General features: G+C 47.6%; 1 protein-coding gene across 1 annotated transcript in view; it reads right to left on the reverse strand.

The window, feature by feature from the left end:
* Positions 1-21,659, reverse strand: part of LOC137621461 (lymphotoxin beta receptor inhibitor-like) — a 28,342-nt gene that overhangs the window by 2,348 nt on the left and 4,335 nt on the right. Inside the window, exon 2 of the mRNA XM_068351785.1 lies at positions 13,170-13,391. Coding sequence (XP_068207886.1) covers positions 13,170-13,391 — 222 coding nt within the window. The remainder of the gene's footprint in view (positions 1-13,169; positions 13,392-21,659) is intronic.

Here is a 21,659-nt window from a genome sequence, read left to right on the forward strand (position 1 = left end):
CTGGAACATGTCCTCGAGTGCTGCTGCTCGATTTGGCACTAAGCATTAGACTAGCAGCTTTCTGTTGAGGCTTGTCGCTAACATCTCTATTGTCGAAAAACCCAACAAAGTCAGGTGCTTCTTTGCTGCTTGGGGATGTAAAGACCATTCTGACCCAACTATCAGACCCTTCCAACTCGACGTGTCCGCTATGATATTCCTCTTGCCGGAAATGAACCAGGCTGGCAGAACTACTTCATTGCACACTGCCAATTTGTGCAACAACAAAATTATTTGACACCAAGTCTGTGATACTGTGCTGCCTTTCTTGTTGACATGCCGCAATGGTTCATCGTTATTCATCAATGCAATTGAGGGACCGACCAAGAGAATCAGGAAATGTTGAAGTACTAGGCAAGTTGCTTTTAACTCTAAAACATTATGTAGAGACTTGTCCTCGTGTGACTATTTTCCTGATGCCAGATGGTTCATGAGATGGGCCCGACACCCTATCTTTGATGAATCTGTAAAAAGAATATCTGATCACTGAAACAGATTCTTCTATCTATCCACCAAAGTAGGACAAGTTTGGTGTCGTACTCGAACAATACCAGCGCCCAAGGAGAGTCTGTAGTTTGCGTGTCTCTTTAGACACCATTGTAGATGGAGGCGATAGTGAGGAGTAAGTTTCTTTAAGGATGTCGTAATCTAGTATCTGTGTTTGATGAATGAAAAGACGAACTACTTTTCCCGAATTAATTTACTTTGTCTAAGGATGAATAAACTTTCCCTGTTACCGTATCTATATTCATGCCCAGATATATTATTGTTTGCTTAGGAGAAAGCTACATTTATCAAAATCTCCAGATTATGGCAAAATGATACTGTCACAGTGATGAGAAAGTTGGGTCTGCCTATATTAGCCAGTCATCTAGATATTGGATCAGATTAATTTCGTGGGCATAAGCCAATGCTGACACCAACGTAAACAACAGTCTGAATACCTGGGGGGTCGTAGTCAGCCTGAAACAAAGAACTTTGAGCTGAAAGACTTTGCTCCCTAGGACGAAGCGTTGATACTTCCTCGAAGAACGATTTATGAGGATTTAAGAATTATGCATCTCTGAGATTGAGCAACATCATAAAGTCATTCATGCTTGCTGCATGTTCGACTGCTGGGCATCTTCACCCAGAACTGAGTTTGGTGGATGAACTTTTTTAGGGCTGAGAGGTATTTTATGGAGGAAGATTGTGGCCTCCTAAATGATACGGCTTGGTGGCGAAGCGAGTCTTGATTCAACTTCCTCCACTTCTCAGCTGTCAACTCTACCTGCTCCAAGAGAAACAGGGAAGGTATTTGAAGTGATGAATTAATTAGGTTTAGTATCTTTCTCTGATCCACTTGCCTTGTAGACAAAGGACACTTTGTCTTCTTTCTTCAGATTCCAGTTGGCCCACTGATTAGTCACCTGGTGAATCAAAATTTCTACTCATTTACCTCCAGACAGGCTAAGTATCCCACCGTTCCTGACCAGTGGTCTAGACAAGAGGCCACCTGAAGGATTGACATTTCTGGGGTCTCCATATTCAAGGCCTCCAAGGCTATAAATGTAATGTGTTGAGCTGCTAGCCTTTCAGCCAACAGAGGATAGTGACCGCCTGATCCAGAGGCAGTGGAGAGGGATGAAAGCCCTGCGTTACATAACGCTCATGCCAAGAAAAAACTGGCGCCAGGATCTTATAAGAATGGTCTGCCTTTAGTGAGGCTTTGTGAGCTGAAACATACATACTGACCTGGTCGAATGCCTTCTTGGCTAGCTCGACCAAAGGGAGCTCAATTCTTCTCGAACCCTGGGATGCACAGTAAAATTGGTTCACTGCAACCTTTCTGCCTTCAATCTTTTGACCCTCTAACTGACTCGGGAGAATTCAGTCCTCTCTGGAGAAGAATTGTATCGCTTGTCTTCCTCTTGTCCAGACACAGGCACTGGTCGGTGCCAAAGAGGGTCGGAAATTAACAATTAGTTTCAGTTCCCCCTAACTGGGGTATTATATGATCTCCCAGGCAAAACTCTGCCCTACACTATAGAACTCCCATGTCTGCCAGTAGCTTGCAAACTAGGAGAAAAGGTACCATCACAATCTCTCTTATTTGAGAGCCTAGGGGAACTAGAGGATTACTTTGCTGCTGTTTTCTTATCTTTACTCGCCTTTCATATTGAAACCATCTGAAAGAGTGAAGAAGTGTCGTCCGTCACTCTTTTATGACTAACACCTTTAGGGGACACTAGATCTGAAGGTAGTCGTTTGGAGGAGTCAAACTCGATTGGTGACACACCATAGTTGTTAACATAAGCCATGCATCTATGGGATCTAGACCTTTCATGTCTCTGAGGATGAGGATCTAGTGAAAAGGGTTTCACTCCTGACCTCTTCCAAGCTTCATATTGTTGCAGACTATCTGGGCACAATACATGAAAGATCTGGAGCTCCAAAGAGCAAGAACCCAAAATCCGATAAGGATCAGGTAATGTTCAAGACTTCTGTATGTAAAGGCCTCCTTTGATCTCTTCACCTGTTAGGGCCCTTGGGCTTATAGCATACTGCTTTTCCAACTAGGGTTGTAGCTTAACAAGTAATAATAATAATTATAATAACTTTATTCTAAAGAACACATTAGCAGGGGAGGAAGCGGATCACTTTGAAGATCTGTAAGAGCAAGAGTACTCATCATACATAGAAGTATACTGTATCTCTTCCAGGAAGGAGAAGTTGTTTCTTCTAATACCATTTCCTTTGTAAAACTTGTAAGGGGTTAGACAAAAAAGTATGATTCAAGGGTGAAGTACTAGCAGGCCGACCAAGATCAAACCCAATCTCAATGTCATAAGATGCTGAAGTATTATTTCCCATCGAGGGATTAGCCTAAGTACTAAAGCTTGCCTTTCTCTGGAGTAAGTACAGTACCCTGCAATCCCAGTGAATTCCAAAGGTATATCACATTGTCATCAAATATAGTACAGTAGAAACATGTCTAAAACTTCAGGAGACTCCTCCCAAGGGAAAGGCTCACCTTTTCGCTATGGAAAACAGAGGGCAGAGTACCAAAGGTTGAAAAAAAAGAGGTCTGGCCAGGTTCTTTGACCTTGAGAATGGACCCGAGAGAGAAGAATCATGCGTAGCCTTTTTTTCAGCTGCCTGCCATACCTCCCAATGGAAAGGTGACTACTCACAATATTCTTAACAGGGAGAATCCAAGCTGCAAACATGATCCTTGCACAAAAGGCACAAAATATGAGGATCTACCTCCCTGCCACTCATAAAAAGTGCTATATTTTCCCAACACTTCCGGCCAGGTCTGCCTTTGACATTAGCAAGCATTAACACATAATGAAAAGAGAACAAAAGAATTTTTCAAAGCCAAGTTTGCAGACACCAATAGCAAGTCGGTGTTAGACAGCAGCGGGAATCAAAAGTGAAGTAGACAATTCAGTGAATCGGAAGGGGAGTGGGGCTTCCCCTCCACCAGCTGGTATATATACTGGCTACTGCCAACACTTTGTTATAAGTTTTAACTGCAGAGTTCCAGCTGTGCTTGAATCCATCTCCTATTACAGGACAAAGGTTTATATTTGTATAGAAATAATAATGAATATGGGCGACGAGGCATGGCTGGCTGCTCAGCGTCAATTTTCCCAGCGAGATAGAAGAAAGGAAGGGAAAATGGAGGTTAACAACTTGAAGTCAAAATGACAAATTCGTAGATAATTTGTATTTTTCCTAACCATACAAACCTTAGCTATTTAATAGGGGTATTACTTTCGGCGTAGCTGAAATGACGAGCCATTAAAATTTAACGAGGGTTTACTACCCACACCGCTAATTAGCGGGGGTAGGGGAGGGTAGCTTGCTAACCCCCCCCCCCCCCCTTGACACACACCTGTGCTAGAGCTCACTTCGCTTGGAGGTAGGACTTCAAGGGGGATAGGGCTGGTGGGCAAGTTTGGTTAAATAGCTAAGGTTTGTATAGTTAGGAAAAATACAAATTATCTACAAATTTGTCATTTATTCCGTAACTGTAATACAAACCACGTTATTTAATAGGGGTGACTCTCCTATTAGGAAGGGAGGACGTCCCAGCCAGTTCTGGCTTTTTGGCTTTGCCCGGGGACTCGTTATTTGAGTGTGTAAGCACCCAAGAAATAAGGAGTCCCTGCACCTTGCTAGAGCCTTGCTACGCAAGAACTGCGGCATACGCAAGCTGTGTGTGAAGGTACGAAGAAGTGTGACTCGTCCTACGAAATTGTTCTGAAGTTCTTTAGATGGAAACTTGTAGAATAGGACTTTCCCCATACCACCTCGTCAGGGTATGGGGACGTAACGGTATTAACCTTAATACTAGGAACACAAGGGAGCATGGTTTACCTGCAGTGGTTTGAGGTCAGCTATGCAGAGAACCCAGGATGCTGCTTTACCCATGAGAGGGGATGATGAAGAAAAGAATAAGGGCCAGTCAAACATTTTCATTCATGCAGACTAAAACAGGGTAACAATGCCCTCAACCTTCTGCTACTTGTCCAATAAGGAGCTTGAGGTTTTAAACCAGCTATTGTGCAGCCACCACAGGGCCGATAGAGAACGTATCGAGCCTCCTGTGGGTCAAGTCTTGCAGGTAGTGGGCTGTGAACGTTGTTTGGCGTTTTCACACCCCCGCTTGAAGAACCTGCTTCACCGAGAAATTTCTTTTGAAGGCCAGGGACGTAGCTATGCCCCTGACATCATGTGCTCTAGGGCGACGTGACAGAGGAGGATCTGGATTCAAGGCCAGATCAATGACCCTACGAATCCATGCAGAGATGGTGTTCTTGGTGACCCTCCTCTTAGTCCTTCCTGTGCTGACAAATAGTGCTGGCACATGAGGACGGACTGCAGATGTTCTTTTGAGGTATAGCCTCAAACTCCTTACTGGGCATAGTAAGAGATGGTCTGAGAAGATTGTGTCGAGGAGGGAGTTCTCTCGGGAGTTCCGTCAGGAGCTGCAGAAGGTCCGGGAACCACTCTGCGTGATGCCATAGCGGAGCTACTAAGGTCATTGATAGGTCGACCGATATTTTGGTCTTGTTGAGCACCCTTCTCATCAGACAGAACGGGGGAAAGGCGTAAACATCGATGTTGTCCCACCGTTGTTGGAACGCATCTTGCCTGAGAGCCTTGGGGTCTGGGACTGGGAAACAGTACAGCGGGAGCCTGAAGTTCAGGGCCGTTGTGAAAAGATCCACAGTCGGAGAACCCCACAAAGTCAGGACTTTGTTGGCTACTAGATGATCCAAAGACCCTTCAGTAACTTACTATCTGAGATGCTCTGCTCAGATTGTCGGCGAGCACATTAATTTTGCCTGGAATGAAGCGTCCCGATAGTGGTATCGAGTGGATTTCGGCCCATCTCAGTATCTCTACTGTTTGATGGGATAGTTGCTGCGAAAGAGTACCTCCTTGTTTGTTGATGTAGGCCACTACTGTGGTGTTGTCGCTCATCACCACCACAGAGTGACTTGCCAGGGACTGTTGGAACTGTTGAAGGCCCAGGAAGACGGCCTTCATCTCTAGGAGATTTATATGGAGATACTTTTCTGACTCTGACCAAAGGCCTGAGGTCGTGTGGTGCAGCACGTGGGCCCCCCACCCTTTCTTTGAAGCGTCCGAAAACAGCATCAAATCCGGGGGGAGGACGAGAAGATCCACTCCTTTTCATAGGTTCTCGTCCGCCACCCACCACTGGAGGTCCGTCAGTTCCGCAGGTCCCATGGAGATCTGGACGTCCGGGGAATCGTAACCTTGATTCCACCGGGACTTGAGTCGCCACTGGAGGGATCTCATCCTGAGGCGACCTATGGGAACTAGACGGGCCAGCGATGATAGGTGACCGAGGAGAAGTAACCACGATATTGGACTGGAAGTTCTTCTCGTCTGAGAAAAGGACTTGCGACCTTTCTCAGCCTTGCTATCCTGTCGTATGATAGGAAGGCTTTGTGGAGATTGGTGTCTATAATCATGCCTAGGTATACCAGTTTTTGAGTGGGAAGCAGTGAGAACTTCGAGATTTACCATGATCCCCAGATCTTGGCAAAGTCTCAGAAGTTTGTCTCGGTGTTGAAGAAGGGATGACACAGAGTCTGCAAGGATTAACCAGTCGTCCAGATAGCGGAGGAGACGGATGCCAATCCTGTGTGCCACGATGATATTAGGGTGAACACTCTGGTGAAAACTTGAGGTGCTGTGGAAAGACCGAAGCACAGCACCTTGAACTGGTACTTATTGTTGTCTAGGCTGAATCTTAAGTACTTCCTTGAAGACGGATGGGCTGGGATCTGGAAGTACGCGTCCTTTAGGTCCAGTGTACACATGAAGTCTTGCGGTCTTACTGCTAGTCTGACCGTGTCCGCCGTCTCCATGCTGAACGGAGTTTGTTTGACAAACTTGTTCAGAGCTGAGAGGTCGATGACTGGTCTCCAGCCTCCAGACGCCCTCTTTACAAGAAAGAGTCGACTGAAGAAGCCTGGAGATTCGTTGAGGACCTCTTGGAGAGTGCCCTTCAACAGGGTCTGGACTTCTGCCCGAAGGGTTTGCCCCCTTGCCGATCCCATGGCAAGGGAGCTCAATGACACTGGATTCGTCGTCAGGGGAGGTAGAGATGTTATGAACGGGACGTGATATCCTTGACTGATCATGGAAATCGTCCAGGAATCGGCCCCAAGTTGCTTCCACCTGTCTGAGCAACTTTGTAGGCATCCCCCCACTGGTGGACATACAGGGGGACTGCCTATCCTAGCGTTTGCGGCCTCGGCTGCTCCCTCTAGGATTCTTGCCTCCCCTGGAGGACTTTTTGCCTTTCCTATCCTTGACAGGAAAGGGCTTAGACACCACGGTGTTCGCTGCTGTCATCGTTTTAGCGGTCTTGGCTGGACAGGACTGCTGTGGTGCAGCCCTATAGGGCTTAGATGTTAAAGCCCTATGAGGGAGGGAGTCTTGATGAGACTTCCTCCACCTCTCAGCGGCCTGTTCCACATCCTTAGGCTCAAACAGGATGGATCCCTCTAAAGAGGAATGTCTGAGCCTATTGATCTCAGCGCTAGGGACCTTCTGATGGAATCTCTCGGCTACCGCATCCCGACGTTTCAGGATGGTGTTTGCCCACAAGTTCGAGACTTGGTGGGCCAGAAAGTCGATCGTGCGAGTACCCGAGAGAAGGAAAGTCTCCATAGCTTTCCTAGTACGTTCTTTGGAAAAGTCCTCAGAACGTATTAGGATACCTAAGGTCCCTAACCAGATGTCGAGCCACGAAGTGGCTTACATAGCACACTTCGCAACTTTCTCCTGGTTAAGGATCTCGGTTGCCGAGAATGAGACCTGCCGGTTGGAGTCTCTCTCAAGAGGGACTCCCCTGGTCAGCTCTTCCAACGAGTGGTGAAGCGGAAGAGCTACACAAGGCTCCTTAAGGATCTCAAAGTACCTCCTCTGCTGTACGCGAGGAGGAGGAAGGAGCTTGTTGGTGGCACTGGAACGGTTGGAGGAGGACATCTCGGAGAGCTGTACAGCGATCTTGTCCCTGGTACTCTTACCTCTCGAGGAGGGATCTTTGGGTCGGAAAACCCGTTGAGAGGCCTCATTAGTCAGAAATTGCCAAAACGCATGTTCTGACTCTTGCTGTTCTCCTCCTGACGTAGGACTTGCAGCGAAGTCTCCTGTCCCCAAAGGCTCTTCTTGGGGAGAGTCGCGGACGTTCTCCGAGTGGCTAGTTGGCTCCATCCTTGTCCTTATAGAGGACTTTGGTAATGTCCTAAGAGTTCTTAGATTCCTTCCTGGGAAGGATGTAGGACTAACATTGAAGAAGATGGTAAGTTCCTTCCAGTCCCCACCTGAGAAGACACCTCAGCGCGAGGAGAGGTTTCCCCCATTGGTGCAATGGGGGAAAGTCTCACCTCACGTGATTCCTCTGAGGACGAGAAATCTTCGTCCGACAGGGAAGGAGAGAGAGTCTGGGGAACAGAAGGAACATGCCTCGAATGCTTACGTGGAGTCAATTTAGCCCTTGGAGAAGTTACCGCGTCTGGAACTCCTCTTTTTCTCTTCAAAGGGGTGGAAACAACCAAGGATCTGTGGCCTAATTCAGAGAAAACAGGCTTGAACGCCTGTGTAACGGCTCTGATTAGTGCACCGAACCAGGGCTATTGGCTGACAGACGCGCTGTCTGATATTCCCTTTGAAGGGGCAGGAATTGAAGGATCCCTGGGAGGAGTTCTCATTGGTGGGTTTGCCTGGAAAGGCTTAGGGATCCTGGACCCCTCAAGATGTTTCCCTTCTGCCACAATGCACGCTGTTATGCGCTTGCGGGGAGGGGAATGAGATGATGGCGACCTTGCCGTGCGTAGCTCAGCAGTCTCGCGCGCGGGAGGATATTGACGCTCGCGCGGGGGAGCGTAATGGTGCTCGCGCGGTGGAGAATATCGAGAATCAAGCGCGGGAGACTGATGGTGCACAGGACGCGTGCGGGAGACTGTGGGTACACAGGACCGCGTACGGGAGACTGTTGGCACGCGCATGGGGGAGAGTATTCGCGCGCGCGCGTAGGATCAGGGCGTTGAGTGCGCGGGCGCGCGGGTGAAAATTCGCGTGAGCCTGAACTAGTCGTAGGGCGCGCGCGCAGGAGAAAGACCCCTGGCGCGCGGGCACGCAGTTGAAGCCTGTGCTGTTCATGAGCGCACAACTGCAGGAGAGGATGGGCAAGGGCGAGCGCGCGTATCCTCGTGGATGCGTGCAGGCGATGGCAAGCGTTGGCACGATGGCGAGAGCTGGCGCGCAGGCGAGTGCTGGCGCGTGGGAGAAGTCAACCTAGTTGACTTCCCAATAGCGCCCGGATCAGAAGATCATGGGCGCGCAGGAGAGATGACTGCTGGGCGTGGGCGCTAGCGCGCGGGAGAGCGTTGGCGCGCAGGAGAGCGCCAAAGCGCAGGTGAGGGTTGGTGCGCAGCTGTACGTGGGCGTGTCTGCTCAGGCAAAGCCTGGCGTGCAGGAGAACGTGGGCGCGTACGCTCATGAGTGTGAGTATAGCGCGTAGAAGAGCTGGGCTCCTGATGGGATGTATGCGCGCGTTGGCGCATACGCCCTTGATGCCCTGTACAGTATTAGGGTTAGTTGATGAGGCCTGACGAGCGTGGAAGTCAGGTTTTGTTGGCGCGTAGCGCGCATCTGCATCCAGGAAGGGCGACAGCAGGTCGGCAGGTCTGTCGGGTGGAAGGTCGACGTGTCCTTTGCAAGAACGACCTTCCACCAAAGGGGACCGCAAACAATCCGCAGAAAGGTCCAGGACCAAAGCAGGAACAGTCAGTGATCGATGACGAGGCTCCTCTGCGGGGGACTGCAACGAAGATGTAGAATCAAAGAGGCGCCTCCTCACCGCATGTGAAGGAAGGCCTCTCTGGCGAAGAGAAAGGTGAGCCTTGCGACGGATGCGCCCTCTGGGGGCCGTTGGATCAGCAAGCTGACCTTCTGTAGTCCTCCGAAGAGGAGTCTCCGTAACACCAGCAGGAGACACTGTTGGACTTAGCTTCTCCCTCGTTGGTTGAACAGGACCGGGAGAAACTAAGCCGTCAGCTACAGTAGGGTTTGAAGAGGCAGAGGTGATGGGTGATACCGCATTGGATACCTCTGACACCACAACGTCGACAATCAACAGAGGATCAACCTTTGTCAGAGGCGGCGATTGCTTGACAGCGGCACCCAATCGGATGTAGTCAAGTAAGACCTCCTTGGAGGGCGAACCTTCGAGCCCCAAGGAGGACCAAAGCTGAAAGAGAGGGATTAGTGACAAATCCTCCCCCGGGGGGAGAGGTGGAGCTGCATAGGGGAAGCAACGCCATCTCTCGAACCCCGAGTTTGGTAAACAGTACAACGGACTACGCTACCACTCGACAGTCTCTCGAAAGAGACCGACTGAGTGGGAGCTTCGGAGGAGGTTAGAGCAACGAAAGAAGAGGCCTTGGGTTTTTCTCCTTTCAAAGAAACTTTCGAAGGAGAAATATCCCGTTTGGACTACTACTTCCGTCGCCGCGAAAACCTCTCCCACTGGGAGGTAGACCACTCCCTACACTCACTACACCTGTTATCACTATCACACCTTTGGCCCCTACAGGAAGGACAAAGGGTGTGAGGATCGGTCTCGACCGCCGACATGAATGTTCCACAGGGGCGGTCGGGAAATCCAGGGCAGGTAGCATAATAACAGAGGCCAACTTCACACACAAACTATAAAAGGAAAAGCAAGAAAAGCATTAATGGCTGCCAATGGCAGCGAGGATGAAAGCGGACACGTCCGACTACCATCCAAGCCGAGAGCAAAGTGAGCTCAAGCACAGGTGTGTGTGTGTGTGAGGGGGTGGGTAGCAAGCTACCCTCCCCTACCCCCCCTAACTAGCGGTGTGGGTAGTAAACCTTCGTTAAATTTTAATGGCTCGTCATTTCATCTATGCCGAAAGTAATACGCCTATTAAATAGTGTGGTTTGTATTCCAGTTACGGAAAAAACTCAATTTATAGTAAGATATATAGTATAGTATGTACAGTATCTCAATTTTAATTTTTCTAGAGCTGGGATAAAGAGAAGTGAAATAAAGTACATCAAATATACCTACAGTACTGTATAAGAGGTGGACAAAAGTGTAGTAGTTGGCTGGCTCTTACTTAGTAGAGACAGTGTGTGTAAAAAGAAAATGGAGGCACTTCCCTACAAAGCTAATCCTTGACAATGAACTTGAACCTATTAGACCATACGTTGGTAGATTAACAAAAATCAGCATTTAGTCATCTTTCCAAAACTTTTTATTCTCTTCATATGACTGACCCAGTCCCTGACCCCACCTCAGGTCAGCTGCCCTCTTTGCCTCACGTACCTTGCGCTTTACTTCCACCTTTTTCTCTCTATATTTTTCATACTTCTCCATACTATTACTCTGCAGCCAATCTTCAAAAGCCCTCTTTTTCTCTTCCACTTTTACCTTCACTCCTTCATTGGAAAGAAGTGAAGAGAGTAAGGAAGGCTGGCACAAGAATTGAAGAGACAGTGAAAGATGGAAATGGAAGGTTGTTAAAAGGAGAGGAGGCAAGGAAAAGGTGGGCGGAATATTTTGAAAGTTTGCCGAATGTTGAGGATAATAGGGAGGCAGATATAATTGCTGTTCCAGGTGTTGAGGTGCCAGTGATGGGAGATGAGAATGAGAGAGAGATTACAATAGAGGAAGTGAGGAGATCACTAGATGAAACGAGAGTAGGAAAAGCATCTGGTATGGATGGTGTGAAAACTGAGATGTTGAAGGAAGGGGGTGTGGCTGTACTTGAATGGTTGGTGAGATTGTTTAATATGTGTTTTGTGTTGTCAATGGTACCAGTAGATTGGGTTTGTGCGTGTATTGTACCACTATATAAGGGTAAGGGAGATGTGCATGAGTGTTGTAATTCAAGAGGTATGTTTGTTGAGTGTAGTTGGAAAAGTGTATGGTAGAGTAATGATTAATAGGATTAAGGATAAAACAGAGAATGCAATTTTGGAAGTACAGGGTGGTTTTAGAAGAGGTAGGGGTTGTATGAATCAGATTTTTACAGTTAGGCAGATATGCGAGAAATATTTAGCAAAAGATAAGGAGGTGTATGTTGCGTTTATGGATCTGGAGAAAGCATATGATAGAGTCGATAGGGAAGCAATGTGGAATGTGATGAGGTTATATGGAGTTGGTGGAAGGTTGTTGCAAGCAGTGAAAAGTTTCTACAAAGGTAGTAAAGCATGTGTTAGAATAGGAAATGAAGTGAGCGATTGGTTTCCGGTGAGAGTGGGGCTGAGACAGGGATGTGTGATGTCGCCGTGGTTGTTTAACATACTTGTATGTTGATGGAGTGGTGAGAGAGGATTAAAACTGGTAGACGAAAATGATCATGAATGGGAGGTAAATCAGTTGTTGTTTGCGGATGATACTGTACTGGTAGCAGACACAGAAGAGAAGCTTGACCGACTAGTGACAGAATTTGGAAGGGTGTGTGAGAGAAGGAAGTTGAGAGTTAATGTGGGTAAGAGTAAGGTTATGAGATGTACGAGAAGGGAAGGTGGTGCAAGGTTGAATGTCATGTTGAATGGAGAGTTACTTGAGGAGGTGGATCAGTTTAAGTACTTGGGGTCTGTTGTTGCAGCAAATGGTGGAGTGGAAGCAGATGTACGTCAGAGAGTGAATGAAGGATGCAAGGTGTTGGGGGCAGTTAAGGGAGTAATAAAAAATAGAGGGTTGGGCATGAATGTAAAGAGAGTTCTATATGAGAAAGGGATTGTACCAACTGTGATGTATGGATCGGAGTTGTGGGGAATGAAAGTGATGGAGAGACAGAAATTGAATGTGTTTGAGATGAAGTGTCTAAGGAGTATGGCTGGTGTATCTCGAGTAGATAGGGTTAGGAACGAAGTGGTGAGGGTGAGAACGGGTGTAAGAAATGAGTTAGCGGCTAGAGTGGATATGAATGTGTTGAGGTGGTTTGGCCATGTTGAGAGAATGGAAAATGGCTGTCTGCTAAAGAAGGTGATGAATGCAAGAGTTGATGGGAGAAGTACAAGAGGAAGGCCAAGGTTTGGGTGGATGGATGGTGTGAAGAAAGCTCTGGGTGATAGGAGGATAGATGTGAGAGAGGCAAGAGAGCGTGCTAGAAATAGGAATGAATGGCGAGCGATTGTGACGCAGTTCCGGTAGGCCCTGCTGCTTCCTCCGGTGCCTTAGATGACCGCGGAGGTAGCAGCAGTAGGGGATTCAGCATTATGAAGCTTCATCTGTGGTGGAATTGTGGGAGGTTGGGCTGTGGCACCCTAGCAGTACCAGCTGAACTCGGCTGAGTCCCTGGTTAGGCTGGAGGAACGTAGAGAGTAGTCCCCTTATTGTTTTGTTTCTTTGTTGATGTCGGCTACCCCCCAAAATTGGGGGAAGTGCCTTGGTATATGGATGGAGCATTTAGTCATTACCGAGAACTGGGGATCAAGCTATGTAGTAGATAAGTAAGGGGTAAGAGTGAGGAAATCATAATCATTCTGAAAACTATTGATGAAATTAATTACAAAGAAGTACTGTGCGGTGAATAAACAAAAAATTAAAACTTGCTACTAACTGCTTGGAACTGTTGTTGTGCCTGCTGTGGTGGAGGTGGAGGTGCAGGCTGTCCAAATTGTTGCTGCTGTTGCTGTGGAGCCTGCTGAAACTGTTGCTGCTGTTGCTGTGGAGCCTGCTGAAACTGTTGCTGCTGCTGCTGTGGAGCTTGCTGAAACTGCTGTTGCTGCTGATACTGGGGTGGGGGAACACCTGGTGCTTGTTTATACTGTACATTACCTCCCTGAAATGAGGAAAGAAATATGAAAACATGAACAGTGCCACATAAAAAAAATCTGTTGAAGATACTGTATCGATATTTTTCCATACAGAGATGATAAGTTGATATTTATGCCATTCAAACTGGGCATTCACTCTTGATGTGTGTCATTGCTATATTAGTGAGCAGTAACAACTGTACAAAACAAATTAATCATGGGGCTTGGAGAAGGAACTAAAAAGGCTAATGTAAAATGTAAATCATTATTTTAGAAATAAGCATCTAAATTTAAATAAAAACTTACAGTATAGTTGGGGAACAATCATATAAATTTTGTAATGTCAATGCAATCCTTTCAATTTACTTATGCGAAGCAACTATTTTGACGAAGTAATGTCCATCGCTTTTGTGTTCGTGACCAATTTATTCATGATCAGGGCACTTCTCTCAACTTCTAAGGAATAGCTTTACAAATTTTTATAATTACAGTACTTTACCAACAATAAAACAAGTAATTTTTTCTCAGGTAGGTAGAAATAGTTTGATAGAAAAATACTTTCATATGTAAGGGATCACTATATTTGGAAGACTTAACTGGGAAGCAGAGATGAAATTTCACAAATTTAATGTGCAATATGTCAAAATTGCAAACAAAATGTTATTTTCATTAGTAAAATAAATTTTTGAATATACTTACCCGATAATCATGTAGCTGTCAACTCCGTTGCCCGACAGAATTCTACGGGAGGGATACGCCAGCTATCACTATACTAGAAGGGGGTGTACTCACCAGCGCCACCTGTGGCCAGGTACTGCAGTACTTCTTGTTGACACCACCTCACTTTTTCCTCGGTCCACTGGTTCTCTATGGGGAGGAAGGGCGGGTCAATTAAATCATGATTATCGGGTAAGTATATTCAAAAATTTATTTTACTAATGAAAATAACATTTTTCAATATTAAACTTACCCGATAATCATGTAGCTGATTCACACCCAGGGGGGTGGGTGAAAACCAGTGTACATGACTAAAGGATAGCTAAGTATCCCGTATTTCATATAATCAGTTATTTCAGAATAACAATGAAATAATAAGTACCTGGTAAGGAAGTCGACTTGAACCGTTACTCTGCCTTTATTAAGTTCGTCTTCCTTACTGAGCGCAGCGTTCCTCTTAGGAGGCTGAATCAACTCTAAGGTGCTAAAGTATATAGGGCTGCAACCCCTACTAAAGGACCTCTACACAACCTCTAACCCAGGCGCTTCTCAAGAATGAATTGACCACCCGCCAAATCAAAAGGATGCGGAAGGCTTCTTAGCCTACCGTAACAACCATAAAAACAACAATAAAAGCATTCAAGAGAAAGGTTAAAAAAGGTTATGGGATTAAGGGAATGTAGTGGCTGAGCCCTCACCTACTACTGCACTCGCTGCTACGAATGGTCCCAGGGTGTAGCAGTTCTCGTAAAGAGACTGGACATCTTTAAGATAAAATGATGCAAACACTGACTTGCTCCTCCAATAAGTTGCATCCATTATGCTCTGCAGAGAACGGTTCTTATTAAAGGCCATCGAAGTGGCTACGGCTCTCACTTCGTGGGTCCTTACCTTCAGCAAAGCAAGGTCTTCCTCCTTCATATGAGAATGGGCTTCTCTAATCAGAAGCCTTATATAATACGAAAGTCCGTTTTTGGACATGGGCATCGAAGGTTTCTTGATTGCACACCATAAGGCTTCTGACTGTCCTCGTATAGGTTTTGACCTATTAAGATAATATTTCAGAGCTCTGACAGGGCAAAGAACTCTTTCTAGCTCGTTACCTACCATGTTGGAAAGGCTAGGAATTTCAAACGATCTAGGCCAAGGACGTGAAGGAAGTTCATTCTTAGCTAAAAATCCGAGCTGTAAAGAACATGTTGCAGATTCGGATGTGAACCCAATGTTCTTGCTGAAGGCATGAACCTCACTGACTCTTTTAGCTGTTGCAAGGCAGACGAGGAAAAGAGTCTTGAGGGTAAGGTCCTTGAAGGAAGCTGACTGGAGAGGTTCGAACCTAGGCGACATAAGGAACCTTAAGACTACGTCTAGATTCCAGCCTGGAGTGGGTAAACGACGTTCTTTAGCAGTCTCAAAAGACTTAAGGATGTCTTGAAGGTCCTTGTTGGAAGAAAGGTCCAAACCTCTGTGGCGGAGAACTGAAGCCAACATACTCCTGTACCCTTTAATCGTAGGAGCCGAAAGGGATCTCTCATTCCTTAGATGTAATAGGAAGTCAGCTATTTGGGTTACAGAGGTATTGGTGGATGAAACTGCATTGGCTCTACACCAGCTCCGGAAGACTTCCCACTTGGATTGGTAGACTCTACGAGTGGATACCCTCCTTGCTCTGGCAATCGCACTGGCTGCCTCCTTCGAAAAGCCTCTAGCTCTAGCGAATCTTTCGACAGTCTGAAGGCAGTCAGCCGAAGAGCGTGGAGGTTTGGGTGCAACTTGTCAACGTGAGGTTGACGTAGAAGGTCCACTCTTAGAGGAAGAGTCCTGGGGATGTCGACCAGCCATTGTAGTACCTCTATGAACCATTCTCTTGCAGGCCAAAGGGGAGCAACCAGCGTCAGCCGTGTCCCTTCGTGCGAGATGAACTTTTGAATGACTCTGTTGATGATCTTGAACGGTGGGAATGCGTAAAGGTCGAGATGGGACCAATTCAGCAGAAAAGCATCCACATGAACTGCTGCTGGGTCTGGAACTGGGGAACAGTACAAAGGAAGTCTCTTGGTCATGGAGGTGGCAAACAGATCTATTGTAGGCTGACCCCACAAGGTCCAAATTCTGTTGCACACGCTCTTGTGAAGGGTCCATTCCGTGGGGATGACCTGATCTTTTCTGCTTAGGCGATCTGCTGAGACGTTCATGTTGCCCTGAATGAACCTCGTTACTAGGGTGAGGTTTAGACTTCTTGACCAAATGAGGAGGTCCCTTGCGATCTCGTACAGGTTCCTCGAATGGGTCCCTCCCTGCTTGGAGATGTAAGCTAAGGCTGTGGTGTTGTCGGAGTTCACCTCCACCACCTTGCCTAGCAGGAGGGACTTGAAGTTCAATAGGGCCAAATGAACTGCCAGGAGTTCCTTGCAGTTGATGTGGAGCATTACCTGTTCCTTGTTCCACGTTCCCGAGCATTCCTGTCCGTTCAAGGTCGCGCCCCAGCCCGAGTCTGATGCATCCGAGAAGAGATGAAGATTGGGGGTCTGAATCGCTAACGATAGGCCCTCTTTGAGAAGGAGGTTGGTCTTCCACCACAAGAGAGTGGTCTTCATCTCTTTGGTGACCGGGATAGAGACTGCTTCGAGCGTCAAATCCTTGTCCCAATGAGCTGCTAGATGGAATTGAAGAGGGCGGAGGTGGAGTCTCCCTAACTCGACGAACAGGGCTAACGATGACAGGGTCCCTGTGAGACTCATCCACTGTCTCACCGAGCAACTGCTCCTCTTCAGCATGCTCAGGATGCAATCTAGGGCTTGGCTTATCCTTGGGGCCGATGGAAAAGCCCGAAAATCCTGACTCCGAATCTCCATTCCCAGGTAAACAATGGATTGGGAGGGAATGAGCTGGGACTTTTCGAAGTTGACTAACAGACCCAGTTCCTTGATCAAGTCCAAAGTCCAGTTGAGACTCTCCAGACAGCGACGACTCGTGGAGGCTCTCAACAGCCAGTCGTCTAAGTAAAGGGAGGCTCTGATGTCGGATAAGTGGAGGAATTTTGCAATATTCCTCATCAGAAGCGTAAACACCATAGGAGCTGTGCTTAGGCCAAAACACAGGGCTTGGAATTGGTACACAACCTTTCCAAAAACGAATCTCAGGAAAGGTTGGGAGTCTGGATGAATAGGAACGTGAAAGTATGCGTCTTTCAGATCCAACGAGACCATCCAGTCCTCCTGCCTGACCGCTGCTAGGACCGACTTCGTCGTCTCCATAGTGAACGTCTGCTTGGTGACATAAGCATTGAGCGCGCTGACGTCCAGCACCGGTCTCCAACCTCCTGTCTTCTTGGCCACCAGAAAGAGACGGTTGTAGAAGCCCGGGGATTGATGGTCCCGGACTATAACCACTGCCTTCTTCTGTAACAGGAGCGACACCTCCTGGTGCAACGCTAGCCTCTTGTCCTTTTCCTTGTAGTTGGGAGAGAGGTTGATGGGAGAAGTGGTCAGAGGGGGTTTGCGGCAGAATGGTATCCTGTAACCCTCCCTCAGCCACCTGACAGACTGGGCGTCTGCACCTCTCTTTTCCCAAGCTTGCCAGAAGATCTTGAGTCTGGCTCCTACTGCTGTCTGGAGAGGAGGAGAGTCAGTGTTTGCCTTGAGAAGTCTTGGAACCTTTCCTAGACTTGCTCCTGGAAGAGTCTGGACGGGAGCTTCCTCGGCTGGGGGCTCTACCACGAAAGGGCGGAATAAACCTCGTAGCAGGCGTATCAGCAACTGGGGTGCGGTAAGTCCTGGGGACTGAGGGAGCAACCTTAGTCTTACGAGCTGAAGAGGCCACAAGATCATGAGTGTCTTTCTGAATCATTGCCGCAGACAAGTCCTTGATAAGTTCTTCGGGAAACAAGAACTTAGAAAGCGGAGCGAAAAGGAGTTGAGACCTTTGACAAGGTGTGATGCTGGAAGAAAGGAAGGTACAAAGTTGCTCCCTTTTCTTAAGAACTCCTGACACAAAAATTGAAGCAAGCTCGCCAGATCCATCCCTAATAGCTTTATCCATGCAGGACATTAAAAGCATGGCCGAGTCTTTGTCCGCAGGGGAGGTCTTCTTGCTAAGGGCCCCCAGGCACCAGTCTAGAAAATTGAACATCTCAAAGGCACGAAATACACCCTTTAGTAAGTGGTCTAGATCGGAGAAGGTCCAGCAAACCTTAGAGCGCCTCATTGCTGTTCTACGAGGAGAGTCGACCAAACTCGAGAAGTCAGCCTGGGCAGAGGCAGGTACTCCCAAGCCTGGTTCCTCTCCTGTGGCATACCATACGCCCGCTTTAGAAGTGAGCTTAGTCGGTGGGAACATAAAGGAAGTCTTCCCTAGTTGCTGCTTAGACTGCAACCACTCCCCTAAAATTCTTAAAGCTCTCTTAGAGGACCTTGCAAAGACGAGCTTAGTATATGTTGACTTGACAGGCTGCATGCCCAGCGAAAACTCAGATGGCGGAGAGCGGGGGGTAGCAGAGACAAAATGGTCCGGGTATACCTCTCTGAAAAGAGCCAGGACCTTACGAAAGTCAATAGGTGGAGGAGAAGACTTGGATTCTTCCACGTCTGATGAGGGATCCAGGTGCGCAGCTTCCTCATCAGAAACCTCATCACCAGAGTGTAGCGAAGTGAGAGGTAATGGAACAGTGGTATGCTGAACAGCAGAATCTGAACAAGCGGGTGCAACAACGCTTGTGGTTTCATCCTCAAGTCTCTGTTGATGAGATAAAACCTGAGGTTCAGGCTGCAAAGGCTGGTCAAAAAGAGTAGCGGAAGGTAGGCGCATGGGTTGAGGAGGCTGACTCCTGGCATGAGTGTCTTGACTCAAGAGTTGCGCTTGCTGTAAGGGTTGCGGATGCGCAGTAGCAGGTTCCTGAGGAACGAGTTGAGGTTCCTGAGGTGTGAGCTGCGAGAGTTGAGGTAGCGGCTGCGCAGAACGCAGTTCTTGTCTCGCGAGTTGAGGTTCCTGAGGCGCAAGGCTAAGGTGTTGAGGCTCTCGCCTTGAGGAGGGTTGAGGTCGCTGCAGCGAGTGCTGAGGTGGCTGCCTCATGGATGGAAGAGGTTGTCGTACCTCAACAGATTGTTGCCTCGCTGGTGGAACCGCAAGCGGAAGCGGAGGAAGAAAGGCATAAGCTTCCTGCTCCCATTGCTGAGGTTGCCTTAAGGAAGGCGGAGGTAGCTGCACACCGCTGGAAACTGGCAACTCAGTACGCAGTAAGGTATCCTGAGGAGCCTCAACTTCGTACGCCTGGCAGACTGGACTGCGGTTAGGCGGAGCGAACGCAGGAGGAGGCGTAACCTTCTCAGCCTGACACTCACGCATTAAGACTGCAAGCTGTGACTGCATGGACTGCAGCACAGTCAACTTGGGGTCGACAGACGCTAAGGTCTGCTGAGGCAAAGCCTTAACAGAAGATGAGGTCTGTTGCGGCATCACCTTACCCCTCTTAGGAGGAGTGCAGTCACCTGATGACTGCGGAGAGTCAGAGCTAATCCAATGACTGCAACCAGGTTGAGCTCTTGAGGTCTGGACTTTGCGTTTGAGAGGTCTTGAGACCTGAGTCCAGCGTTTCCTCCCTGACAATTCTTCAGCAGACGAGTAAAAGACGGGCTCAATCGTCTGCGGGTGGGAGTGACGGTCTTTGTAAGACACGCCCGCAACCACCGAGGATACTTCTGTGCGCCGATCAAGGCCTGCCGAACCCTTTTGCCCTTCGACATTGCTTCTCCCCTGGGCTTGGGAGTTTGCAAGAGGTCCCGGACTGGGAGGACGACTGGCACGCACAGAAGCACCCTCACGCACCAAACTGACACTGACACTAGCACTTGGCACTGCACTGACACTAGCACTTGTCACAGCACTGGCACTATTACCTCCCACTGCACTTTTGACCTTAAGTTCCTTGACTTCGGCCATAAGAGACTTATGATCACTAACCACCGATTCCACTTTGTCACCTAAAGCCTGAATGGCACGCAAAACAACAGACATATCAGGTTGAGGGCAAATAGTAGGTTCGGGGGTAGCCACTACAGGGGGAGGAAAAGGTAGGGGATCATGAGGTGAGGAAAAAAGAGAAGAGCGAGAAGAACTCCTCCTAACTCTCTCTCTCTCTAACTTGGTTGAATATTTCAAGAATCGGACAAATTCAAGTTCCGAAAGTCCGGCGCATTCCTCACATCGATCTTCCAACTGACAGGGTCTTTCCCTACAGTCAGAACAAGCGGTGTGAGGATCTACCGAGGCCTTCGGAATACGCCTATTACAAGACCTACATCGTCTATGGGGTGGGGCTTGTGAAATGTCAGACATCTTGAATCAAAGAGTTAGCCAAGGGGGATTCCAAATCAAGCAAAAAGATCGTTAACCATTAATCAGAACTAAATAAAAGCTATCTAAGCTAATATAGAAGTTTTCCAGTATAGCGACAGCCGAAATCTGAGAGAAATACTTCACCAAAAGCCGTAAACAATACTCCAAGATCATAAGCGTATCCCATGAATGTCTTGCCGGAAGCACGACAGAGGAAAAAGTGAGGTGGTGTCAACAAGAAGTACTGCAGTACCTGGCCACAGGTGGCGCTGGTGAGTACACCCCCTTCTAGTATAGTGATAGCTGGCGTATCCCTCCCGTAGAATTCTGTCGGGCAACGGAGTTGACAGCTACATGATTATCGGGTAAGTTTAATATTGAAAAATTATAATTAGTAACTCCAAGCAGCATCATGCCAATTAAGCAAGGATTTAATGAGTTCCTGTCTTTGAAGTTTATTGAAATTGCCCACAACATGCATTTGAAATGATATCAGAGTTCCTGCTCTAACAAACCAGAGTTGTCAATGGATGCTTCTAGATGATTTTTCATACAAGAACCTATCATCTTTTCCTGTGGGAACATTGTCCCTGTTAAGACCTAATCTAAAGTAGTGGGTTTGCCTTAACTCTCAGACTCCCCCTTGTAAGGAGTGTGGGGATTATAATCTTTACTATACCAATAAAATTACTAAGCGTCACTGGTGTGCTCACCTGCATCTGTGTCCCTTCCATCTCCATAGTGTTACAACGGAGGACCCCAAGGGAGGGGAAAAAAGGACAGAGAAAAGAAGGCCGGACATTCACACTCTCATAACTTACTTATGCTGTAAACGTTATCCTAAGCAGGATGCTTTTTGTCCTGTTCATAAGTGAGGCTCATTACAGGTCCTATGGAAAAAAGTGTAAAGGACCTGTGGCTACAATCCCAAAGATAGTGAGCAGTGAAGGTGGGTAACTGGGTGGTTGTTCTTTTAGACCAAAGTGGTACCGATTTCCCAGACATCACGAGCTCTAGGAGGAGCTAAGGTCAATGTTTTGTCCTGTGTCTCCTCATAGGCTATCCAAATAGTTTCAAAAAGCTAGAAGGAAATTATATTCTTGCAGATTTTCCTATTCACCCTCCCTGTACTCACGAGGTTCTGAACTGGGACCTTCGTGATTGCATACATTTCAGGTAGAGCCACACTGCCCTCACACGATGTAGAAGCAGGTCGTTAGGATAAAAGATTGCGGCCTTCAGCA

This window comes from Palaemon carinicauda, chromosome 28 (assembly GCF_036898095.1).
Source record: "Palaemon carinicauda isolate YSFRI2023 chromosome 28, ASM3689809v2, whole genome shotgun sequence".
NCBI classification, from domain to species: domain Eukaryota; kingdom Metazoa; phylum Arthropoda; class Malacostraca; order Decapoda; family Palaemonidae; genus Palaemon; species Palaemon carinicauda.